The sequence below is a fragment of the Gavialis gangeticus genome, unplaced genomic scaffold, assembly GCF_001723915.1.
Source record: "Gavialis gangeticus isolate Ggan-Ray unplaced genomic scaffold, GavGan_comp1, whole genome shotgun sequence".
NCBI lineage: Eukaryota > Metazoa > Chordata > Crocodylia > Gavialidae > Gavialis > Gavialis gangeticus.
Window position 1 is genome coordinate 45,621,823 of NW_017729033.1, and position 12,321 is coordinate 45,634,143.

The 12,321-nt window shown below is 45.1% G+C and overlaps 1 protein-coding gene across 1 annotated transcript in view; it reads right to left on the reverse strand.

Moving 5' to 3' along the window:
• The window catches only part of SEL1L3 (SEL1L family member 3), a 77,484-nt gene that overhangs the window by 13,629 nt on the left and 51,534 nt on the right, over positions 1–12,321 (reverse strand). The window contains exons 20-21 of the mRNA XM_019526566.1: positions 8,514–8,623; positions 6,081–6,208 (exon numbers count right to left, since the gene is read on the reverse strand). Coding sequence (XP_019382111.1) covers positions 6,081–6,208; positions 8,514–8,623 — 238 coding nt within the window. The remainder of the gene's footprint in view (positions 1–6,080; positions 6,209–8,513; positions 8,624–12,321) is intronic.

Sequence of the window (12,321 nt, forward strand, 5' to 3'; positions counted from 1 at the left end):
CCTGTCCGGGCCAGAGCACGGTGGCTGCAGCAGCTCTGGCTCACGTGGGTGGCAGTGAAGCTAATCTGGCCCCAGCATGGGCTGGAAGGAGGAGGAGGGGAGGCCTTCTGGCATGACACCAAGTAGCCTGGTCATGGCCCTTCCCACCCTCCAAGCATCGTCTCCCAGCTGCCCTGCCCCTGCAAGTATGGGCACCAGCCCCGGTGCCACCGGCTCACCCGCACAGCTCCCTGCTTCCCCTGAAAGACCACCCCCTCAGCCCACTGAAGGGAAGCCCCACTGAAGGGGCAGGCACCTTCCTCTCCCACCTCTCCTGCCCTGCCACAGCCTTGGTGACCAGCCACCTTCCCCCAGTACTGGCTGGCCCCTACCACCGCCTCACACACCCATTCCCTCCACACAAACACAGAGCCTCCTGGACAGTCCCCAAGCCCTGGACCTCCAACCCCAGCTCCCTATACACTTACCTGCATCCAGTTGTTGGAGCTGCTCCCATGACCCTGCCTGGCTGCATGCCAGCCATATGTGTGTGCACATGTGCCCACTGCCTCCAATCACCCCAAGCAGCCCCTTGCTGGCTGGAATGCTGCCAGCCTGCAAGGTGAAACCCATGCTTTCCCCATGCTTTTCTGGGACTTGCTTGTGACCCTTTCAAATATTCTTGTGACCCACTTTTGGATTGTGAACCATGGGTTGAGAAACAGTGCCCTAAAGTAAGGTATAAATTAGCCTATATAAGAGTAAAATGAACCTTACTTTTACTCAGACTAAGTTATGCTTTACAACTTAGGGTTGTGACATGGGTTGGCACATAGGCTGAATCCATCCCATGGAGCCTTTATATCCATCCCTATAGTCCATAGGCTGAATCCATCCCATGGAGCCTTTATATCCAGCCCATAGAGCTTAGCAGCTTTCAAAGCATTCTGGCAGTGGGGAACTTTGTTTGGCCAGGTGGTAGGGAGCTTCCTCCATGCCATGGCTAGGAACCTTGCCTGCACCACAGCTAGATGGTGGAGAGCTGTGCCTGGGTCACAACCAGAAGCAGCAATGGCTGGGTCCTAGAGCCTTGCACCTGAGCTGAGTCATTCTGGCTCACTGCTAAAAAATGCTGCTGATTGCTGCTTTAGAGAATCCTTCCATCCTTTTGGACAACCAGAATGAACTGTGTGAAAGCAGTGAAAGACTACCAACACTACAGTGATATGCTGCCCATATATGAGCCTGTATTATCCTCACTTCAAAGTGGCCAGGTTACCCAAGTGAAAGTGAATCCTATCCTTTTAACTCAAAGGTTGATTCACCTGACTTAGGTAAGAGGGACAGGTAATAGTTAGCAGCATCTGAGAATCTCAAAGCATGATGAGTAAGAGCCCAGTCTAACTACAATGAACATGTAACCCAGGAAAAATACTTATGGATTATTATAAGAAAGGATGGTAGTGTTGCCCCTCAGAATCTTATGTTAGGTCACACAGTAATTTAAAGGGCAGAGCAGGAATAAGAATACTTATTTCAGTCTATTAGCCACTAACCCAACCTTCCTTACATATTTGCCAAGTTTCAGACTATTTTGCAGTGTGAGAAATAAAGTGATTGTTCCCAAAGGAGGTAGAGAATTGAAAACTGCTTCTCTTGAAACACTGCAATGTTGAGTCCATCACAGAAGGAACAGCAGTATCTTTCTTGAAAGTGATCAACTCTGGCCGCATCTGCACGAGATGCTGACTGCATAGTCATTACTGCACAGTCATTTAGTACTTGTATACACAGTTATATAAACAATTGTATAAACAAGTACTAACTGACTGCATGGTAACTGGAGTTACTGTGCAGTAGTGTTGCTAAACAGCTTTTTTGTGACACTGACTGCAGGAGCCTGAGACTACTGCACAGTAGTATTGTGTCATGCTTTCTGCCAGGAGACACTACTGCATGGTAGTCATGGGCTACTGTGCAGTTAGTGTCTCATGTAGACATGGGCTTTGTGAACATAATATAGGAAACCCTCACCATTCGCAAACTCCAGATTCACGGATTCAAATACTTGCAGGGGAGGGCAGAGCCGGAAGGCAGGCGGAGAGCGAGCATCAGGGACATGGAGGGGAGCCAGCGGCGGCATTTTCTCTCCCGGCAGCAGCCGTGGCAGTGCTCAGGGAAAGGAGTCAGTCCCCAGGCACTGCAGGGGAGCCCCGCGAACAATAGGGGGGGAGCAGGGGGCGGCTGTGGGGTCTGACAGGGAGCCCCGTCAGTATTCGCGGATTTTGCCATTTGCAGGGATTTCTGGAACATATCCCCTGCGAATGGCGAGGGTCTCCTGTACAAACATAGGAAAGCAGTGCTAAACAGGACCTCACAAGATCATCTAGTCCAACTCCCAACATGAGTTACAAGCGAGTAATGTCTGTGTTTGTTTGTAAAGCCAGCCAGTGTTGCAGACTTCTCAATCTGCACTAAGCATATTGTGTGACATAAGTGGCTTGAAACCATGAGACATGAAAGGACATTACTTTCTCAGTGATATTCTGATGAAGCATTTCCATGACCCTGATCTCTAGAGAACTGAGAGCTGGTCTTATAACGAGAATCCTTCATCTAGGTTGCAGAAGAGTTTTCTTATTTATCACTAGTTCTAATTCCTGGAAGATGGAACATGTAGAACTATGAAGATGGAACTATGTCTTTGGAGAGGCCTTTTTCTGATGGGACTTTAATCAGCCAGTTGCCTAAATAAAGATGACTGTTTTCACCTTGCTGTCTTAAATGAATTCTGACTACAAACAGGGCTCGTCTACATGTGCATTTACTGTGCAGTAACTTACTGAGCAATACACAGTTTTTAAGCTGGCATCTACACATACAGGCATTACAGTGCAGTAACATTGTGTGCAGACTGACTTGGGAATAAAGTTAGTCCCAAGTTGATCCACACACACACAGTGTTGCTGCGCAGTAACACATCTACATATGTGCTACTGCACAGTAACTACTTGGACATAAATTTGATACCTGCATCATGTAGGTAGAAAATTTATTCCCAAATTGGTGCAAGTCACCATAGTTACCATGCAATAATAATAACCTAAATTACTGCACAGTAAGTGTACATGTGTAGACGTGCCCACAGAGACTAAATTCCTGAGGCAAGTAGGGGGACTTGGGTCCTTTGCAGTAGACTTGTGCTAAAAGTCATCTTTGACCCTAAGATACTGTGATAGGTGATATCCTGAAAAGGCATGGAAGTGGACATGTAGGTTGCAGGGAGGGGAAAGAAGGCAGAAGGGGTGGAAGAAAGGAACCAAATTGTATAACCCTCTTCCAGTATCTTCAGCATCCATTTATCCAGTGCAATAAAAGGTATATCCAAATGGCATGGTTATGACCCAGATGCAGGGGGATCAGGGCTCAGAAACTGAGAGGCTACAATAATGTTGGTCCAGAAGCCAAGATGAGGGTCACAGTACCAGTGTATCAGTCTGAATCCAATGGTTCATGTCAGGGGATCAAGTAAGTACATGGTCAAGGCAAGGCCAGAGGTCTGGAGATGAGGAATCCATGAGATGAGGATGCAAGGCAGAGGCGAGACAGGAGCAGGACACAGCAGAAAGAGGTCAAGGTAGACATAAGACAGGAGCAAGACAGGGTTTCAGAACCAGGAGGTCCACGAAAGAAGTGAGAGTACTGCAGTCAGGCACAGAGATCCACAACAATGAAAACAGGAGCATGAGCACTTTTGCAAGAGCTAGGCCCTGCAGCAAGTCAAAGGGTTTTATAGCCCTCCCACTAGGGCCTGGTGGCTCTATTGGATCACATAATCTTCTATTGGGAACCTTGCAGGAAGGCTCAGACTGGGCTAGATCCAGCACCCAGCTGGATGCTTGATGGTGCTGGAAGACCTGGGTTCAAGCCCTGGGGTCCTGACACTAGAGTTTAGCTTCAAAGTCTGCCTAAACCCATGAAGTAAATGATTGCAGATTGCACATTCTGAGGGATATGAGTGAGTTCTTAGGAACTGGTGTGTGGGCAGTTGGGGAAGGTCAACTCATACACAGGCGATTCCAGGAGCTGGGTTCCCAGGGAACTGGGAGTCAAGGCAAACCAGAAGATGATGCTGAAGTCATAGTTTCATAGTTGGTAGGGTCAGAAGGGACCTGAGCAGATCATCAAGTTCAACCCCCTGCCACGGGCAGGAAAGAATGCTGGGGTCAAATGACCCCGGCTAGGTGATTATCTAGCCTCCTCTTAAAGACCCCCAGGGTAGAAGCAAGGACAACTTCCCTTGGAAATTGGTTCCAGTTCCTAGCTGCCCTGACTGTGAAGTAGTGCCTCCTGATATCCAGCTTGAATCTACTCTCGGTCACCTTATGGCCGTTATTCCTTGTTACTCCCGGTAGTGCTCAGGGGAACAGGGACTCTCCCATTGCCTGCTGGTCCCCCCTGGCCAGTTTGTAGATAGGCACCAGATTCCCTCTCAGCCTCCTCTTGTGGAGGCTGAACAGGTTCAGGTCCCATAGCCTCCACTCGTAGGGTCTGCCCTACTGCCCCCTGATCATGCGAGTGGCCCTCCTCTGGACCCTCTAGATGCTGTCCACATCCCTCTTGAAGTGTGGCACCCAGAACAGACACAGTACTCCAACTGCGGCCTGACCAGTGTCACAGAGTCAGGGTGAATCAGGAACCAGAGCCAAACTGGGGTACATTAGAGCCAGAATCAGTCAGGATATGCCAAAGTTCAGAGCCAGTGAGATATACCAGTGTCTGAACCAGAATCAAAAGCCAAAGCTGAGATTGGGTCAGAGATCCAATACAAGGAGCAGTAAAGCACAGGGAGGTCAGGAACAATAACTAAGTCTTTGCCCAGAGTACTGCAAGCTGGGCCTAGTTTTCAAAAGTTGAAGCAGGTGGAGTTTATCGCCTGTGGCCTCAGGGGATTGCCTGCCCTGGTTGCCTCATTAGGATAAGCTGGGCCCAGGGCATGATCTGGGCTCACTGCAGATGGTGCCTGTTTTTCTGCAACCTCAGGGGATGAACTGTCCTGATTCTTTGATTGGGACTGGCTGATATGAGAGCTTTGACCTGGTCTTAGTGAATCCACTAAACAATTAATGAGTCCAGGAAGAGCACACACCAACTGCAGATGCTTCTTCAGTCTTATGAAGGGTTTTTAAACCCAAAAGATTGCTAAAAACTTTGTTTTCCAACTATTTAGTTGGTCTAATAAAAGATAAAAGATTTACGCAAAGAACTTTGTCTGCCAATGTGCTTAGACCAACACAGCTACAACCTGCACCCCACTAAGCAGTTAAGGCATTCATCAGGCCCATTTGTGGCACGCTTACTCCCACTCCTGGAGGGACATATCCTGAAACCAGCAGGTCTGGGGGAAGCCAGGCTGACAGTTATGGGAGAGGCCTGCTTGAGGTAAGAGAAGAAAATGGAGAAAGTCAAGGAGGTTAGGAGGAGCAGGGAATGTGCACCATGATTAATGTGCTTAGTATGGGGTACAAGGAGAGGACAGAGGTGTTTTATTTCTTATGAAAATGGAGCTTAGGATGTATATCGATATGTCTAGCCCAAACCCTCCTTTGACTGAAGATCTAACCTTGGGCTTTCACTGAAGTCTGGCACATGTAAGACTGAGATGGGCTGAACAAATTTATTTGAAGAGCTGGAAAGTGTTTAAAGGAAATATGTAGAGATATCTGCAACAGCTCATCTAATAGCCTCCTCTTTTCTCCTGGGTATGTATGCTATTCCCCTTACGAGGAAGAAACAACTTTGGCCTTTTGCAGATTTGGCAATGGAGACAAATATAGCAGATACAAAATACTGGTGTCTAGTTTAGGAACAAAGAGATAGGAAGAGGCCTCCTGTTTCCCTTGCTATCACAGGCAATCATCGTACATACTCTCCCTTCCCTGGTTTGGCAGGAACACACTCTTGAGAGTGGAGCATTGAAGCTTGCGAAACATGATACAGGTGAGCAAGGATAACAACTCCAGCTTTTTGTGCTAACAAGTGAAAATGTTATTCAGATAGAAAATGCAAGAGGCTGATTCATAAAGAAAATAGAGACTCACCTTTGATAAAGCTGCTGAAGAATGGAAATGTTATTTGAACGAAGAGTCCTGTCAATTTCTAAGTGATCTAGAATGTGAGGTGGTATGGATTTGCCCTCTTCCATGAGGAGGGCCAAATTAAAGAATCCCTACAAATGAAATATATACATAATACATAAATAAAGATGAACACAGGGAGGGCCCAGTCCTGTACCACTGAAATTTGATTCAGCTACTGAACAGCATGTAAACATTTACAATAGCCTCTTCAAACCCTAGAGCAGTATGATTTTATGATCTTTGCTGAATAACCATAAGCTCCTTCCCTCCATACAAGTATGTAGTCATATGAATAGTGTATTTACATGAAAAAAACATTCTTTTGTTGTGATTTCCCAGAAACTAGCATTTCTAGATGCCTGCTGAATACAATAACACATGAAGATTTCATCATGCTGGTAAGTGTCATCTACTACAGACATTCAGTAGTAGAAACTGAAAACAGAACTGGACTAAACTCTGCTCCCACTTATTCCCATTTAACCCTTCTGAATTCAGTGCAAATTGCAACTGTGCACCTGAAAGCCATATAGCTTTGGCCACAATCTTACCATTACATCTACTCAGGCAGATCTCTGATTTCAATGCACACTGTAGAGGCACAAGGGTCAGCTCATGTGGAAGCAATTGCAGCTTTGGTTTTTCTTTCACATTTTCACTATTAGTTACTACAAGCCTTGGTAACTTGTTCTCAGATCCTCAGTGTGGATCCCAACTCAGGTAGCTCTGCTTAGCTCACGTGTAAGAATTTCTCTGCTGTCAGTGGTACTTCCATGCACTGCATGAGGACAGCAAAGTATCACACCTGAGATCTGCTATGAGGAACTGAGAACAGAATACTCAAAAAAGTTCATGGTCTCTGTCAGCCTAGGTGTCTTCCTCCTGAGGTTGAAGCCTGCCAGTATCTGTAACCAACAGGACAGAAGGGAATGACATGGCTAACTTCACATCTGGGCATCCTGTAGTAAATTACTGAATGCCTTTGATAATGTGATCTGGAACATCTTGGCAGTATATGATGATGCATAAACTGAAGTTTTTGTGATTTGTGAATTAATTCCAAAGAAAAATCTGGTGAATTCAAGGAAAATACCCCCCTATTATTAATAGTAATAATATGTATAGGTACTGCAACAGTATCTAAGGGCTCCTATACATGTGCAGGAAGCCTGCTTGGATGCACTGTAATTCCAGCGCATCAGAGAAAACTCAATTAATCGAGTCTGCTGGAGCGCAGAAATTAACGTGCTCCAGCAGCCTCCAGTGTCATATGTATCAGCATCCCCATGCTAAAAAATGGTGGCAGGGGGCTTTAAACTCACTGATTGTTCAACGAGCTCTAATTAAAAGCACCCTGCCACCATTTTTCAGCGTGGGGACACTGATACACATGAATCTCCAGGTGCTTTTAATTAGCACAGCTCTAGGAGCTGCACTAATTAAAGCACCTCCCCCAAAGCACACGTATAAATGCCCAAAGGTTCCCAATCAGGACTGTTATTAAAAACTGGCTGGAGACTTCCTTGCAGTCCCTTAAGGAGAAAAAACAACTTTTTCTCTGGCAGATCTGGCTACAGGCTTGATTGTAGTTATATAGAGTGCATCTTCACTGCCACAAAAGATTGGTACCTTCATCATTAGCTCTTAAAATATCACCATTGATTTAGCATTTGTCTTTCCTTATTGTAAAACAGCAAACCCTACATCAGGGGTAGGCAAGTTTTTGGGCAGAGTGACAAAAACACCTGCAAGCTTGACTTGTAAGATGTTGATGTGCTAGGGGCGGATGGTGGAGGAGGTGTGAAGGGCCTGATCTTTGTTGTGGCAGCACAGCTCCAGCCCCTTTCCTGCTGTCCGCCCTGAGGTGTACATGCACCCGCCACCAGCAACAAGCCAGGCCGGGGCTCTGCATACTCAGTGCAGCCACTTGCAGCCTCCTGGCTGCCTGCAGCAGCTGACCTGGGCTCTGGGCAGGTCCCTGTCACCCATCAAGGAGCCTAGGCTGTTTGCAGCACCCAACGGGGAGGCTGCACTAGGTTCTGCAGAACCCTGGCCTGGCTTGTTGCTGGTGGCAGATGAATGTGTGCAGAGGCAGACAGCAGGGAAGGGGCCAGGGCTGCACTGCCACAACGAGCAGGCCCCTCACAGCTCTCCAACTCAAGGTTCGCATGCCAGTGAAAATGCCCTCACATAACACATTCTAGCAGATATGCTGGGGGTTGCCTCCCCTTGCTCTAGAATTTGACAATAACTTAAAATAAATTAGAATTTCCATTTTATTGGCTGTATGTGAGTAATCAAGAAGAGTAACTGGTTCCTTAGGTACTCATAGTTAATTCCAGCACTTGTGCTTCAAGAATGTTTTGGGTTTTTTTTATAACTGCTCTAACATACCTGTGAATCTCCCTCTAGCGCAGCTTGTGCATACATCCGCACTGACATCTCAAGATCTTTGGACTGGTTCTGGTATCCATAGTAATAGAAATCTCCCATCTTCAAATAAGCTGTGGAAGGTAAGATCAGCAGGTCATTAGTATGTGTATCAAGAGAATTATGCTAACAATATATTTGGAAATTCTAACATATTTTCTATTTAATGCAAACTGAAATTGTCTCTCCTTGATTAAGACCATGACCAGATTTCCATTCCAACCTCAGTTTTTGCTAGAGCTCCACCCCCTGAAAACGTATTCTGTCTGAAACATCCCATGGTTATTTTTATGCCCAAGGCTGTTTTTGGGATGTCATTTCATAATAGTCTGCCAAGGCATTCTGAAACTATGAGATTAACTAATGAAATATTTTCTACTCTTGCAAAAATCTTCTAAGAAGTTTGTGCAATGTTTTCTGCAATAATAATAGCTTCCACAATAATAATAATAAGTTTCAAAATCTTCAGAACCTAGAAACTTCTAATTCTTTTATTTGTTCAGTTTCCCTGAGGACTAGTGCCTAATAATTAGGCTTTGCAGGATTTTATTTTTATTGCTAAATGTCGATAAATGTCAATTTCACCTCACACTCACAGACTGACAAAAATATCCCCATTGGTAATAATCAAAATTCATAAAAAGGGGACGGAAGAAAAGAAAAATCCAGGGCGGGATAAGGAAATCCAGGACACAGGGTGCTGCGCATGTGTGCGCACATACACACATGGTTGCTACTGCAGGTGGGGGGAGCTTGGACAGCTGTTACAGGTGCTGGGAGCCATTCTGGGTGGGGAGGCTAGTCGGATGTCAGCTACTGGTGACAGAGCCTAGAGTGGGGGATGCTGCTGCAGGGGTCTGCCACTGAGGGCCAGGGCTGTTGGCAGCCAGGAGCCTGGTGCTGCTGGCCGCTCACTCTGCCTAGATCCCAGGCAGGGATTGGGTGCCAGACTCCTGCTGAGCTTGGCCCATGCCCTGCATGCTCAGGGCAGAGCACATGGGGGTGCTCCTCAGGTCCAGCTACTGCCTGCACACTGCCTAGAGGCGCAGGAGGCCATGGCGGTCGAAGGGCTGGGCCACCCCTCCATTGGTACCCACCAGGTGGGGCTCACCTCCTAAGAGGTTGAGGGGAGCTGCTTCCTGCTCCAGGCAGGGCAACTGCTTCCTCCCAGCACAGTACGAGTCTTGGGGAATTCAGTGGCATCTGACAGCCAGGAATCCCCTGATAAGCCTCCTTCCACAGTACAAATGTACTACTAAATTAACAGAATTATTTAAAAAGCAGGTATTCTTTCTTGATTTATGGATATTTATTTTTTATATTTTGACATGTGATTTATAAAACCTTTTAACAGTATATTTTCATAACTAAATTGTCTGCCTCCACACTCCTAATTTCACGCAATTCTGAAAATTTAAATGGCTAAAAAATAAAATAAATGCTTAATAATAAAAACCTATTTTAGCCATCAAAACTTATTAAAAAAAAATCAAATTCTGGCGAACCTACTAATAATCTTTTGGGGGAACTCTGAGCCTGTTCTAATTACTAGCCTTGATCATTTGTACAGACTTCAAGTAATTCGGTTCTACTAGGTGCTTATTTGTGTCCATAAACATGGTACCTGGACTTTACCCTGAAGTACACAGTTGTGCTGTCCTGATAGAGAGATTTTTTTTAAGGTAGTTGTTCAAGACTATCCCCAAACTCAGGGAAGCTGCGTTGCTAAACTTCTCTTCAGAGGCAAGTGATCATGGGATCTCTCTTGTTTAGCATCAGACAAAGTAGACTGTAGCCTATGAAAGCTCTCTGAACAAGTTAGTCTATAAGGTGCCACTCTGCCCTGCCTTCTGCGTAACTTCAGACTACCATGGCTCACTACCTCCTCCTTCTACCTTCAATGTTAAAGGAATGGTCTGGCAGAGGATGTCTGGTCCAAGTGTGAGTGAGCAATCCATGATGTGTCATTACTATATCCTGTTCTGAAGAGTTCAGGGTTTATAAACTCCAATGAACTCAGGCTACAGCATTTATAAGCTCTACCACCCCCGGTTTATAATTTTTTAGTTGGCATGATCCTGAATCTTTGCAGTTAATGGGATTTTAAGCCACTGGCTTCAATCAAATAGGATCAAAACCTACACTGTATACAAAGCCTCTTTGTTTTTCAAACTTTAGTTTGAAAGATTGAACAGACTGCACTCCTGAGCAGGGGTGAAATCATGGCTCCCTTGACATAAAAGGTGTTTTGTCACTGAATTTAGCAGGACCAGGATTTCACCCTATCAGTCTGATAAACTTCAGAAGATTCACTAACATAAAGGTAGAATCAGTGAATCCAATAAGACCTCTCAGCCAAATAATACTTACAAGCTGTTACTTGTAAGCTATTGTAAAAACCTTCAGTTTGTAGACTCCAGAATCTCTCTGGACTGAGCTGGTTTCAGGCTCCAACAATTCAGTTTTGATTCCAGTATGGTGGTGGTTTCTGTTTCACTTGGATAGCTTTATATCACTTTCTTGTATACCATCCATAAAAGCCACAAAATTGTGTCTTGGGGAATACACAGCAATTTAATTAATGAATAAAGTTTTCATAGACATCTAAATAACTTAGAAGTCTTCACTGAAGTCAGACATAGAATTTAAGGCCAGAAAGGACAATTACATCATTTAGCTTGACTGCCTGTACAGGTCATTTGTCCAGTAGTATGGTGCTTAATATAGTTATGTTTGATTATAGCATATCTTCCAGTAAAACACTAAGTATTCATTTAAAGATACAGGAGATGGATAATCTGATCCCCCTCACTGTTAAGAAATGGTACTTTACTATATTAAGGATTTTATACTAAATGAAAGAACCTTTGATATTTGGGGTGAAACTTTGGGAACACCTAGCTTAGACCCCTGCATGTCTAAGTCCTTTTTGAAATTGAGACTAAGTGCTTTTGGAACTGTTATCCAGGACCTACAAAACAGGTGACTCCTAGAAAACAGTATTAAGGTACAATGAATACTGTAGATACATTTATAGGTACAAATTCATTAAGGTACAATGAATACTGCAGATGCATTTGTTTTGCTATATTTCTACTGGAACATGACGATTCTTAAAAGGAATTTTGAACAGGCAAGAATTTCTCATTGAAAAGTTGAACTAGAAAAGGATAATCTACATTTGTCTAGGCCCCAGAACCATGGAAGGACAAAGGCAGGCAGCTACAAGTCACGACAGCTACAAAAAGCTGGGCCTCATGCTCCACTCTTCTTTCTTCTTGAATCTGTTCACTGATATAAATATTTCACTGTAGATATGAAGTTATATTCACTGTAGGTATTAAGTTATTACCTTCTGTTATGGATTATGCCCCCTTCAGGAGGACTCCTGAAGAAGAAGCCCTATTCAGTCTCCCTCTCTCCAAGAACTCCTTGATGCCAACCCTGACGTGGCTTCTTGAGGGACCAGCACCTGACTTTGAGGCCCCGGCTCTTCTCTGTCCCTGGTTTCCCCAGAGATCCATAAGCCCCCTACCTCACAGAGCTCGTTCTTTTTGGTCAGCTCCCAGAAGGGGAAATGTTTTCTTCTTCAGAGAAGAACACGAGATTGTCGGCTTCCCAAACAGCACAGTCGACTGACTGCTTGTTTCCAAATGAGCAGTCCTTATTGTGTCACTGCAGGTCCCTCTGTCCTTCCTCAGACTCCACACTGTCACCCCAGGGACCGTTCCTTTCTCTCTACTCTGTCTTCCTACTCCCTCTGCCCTTTCTC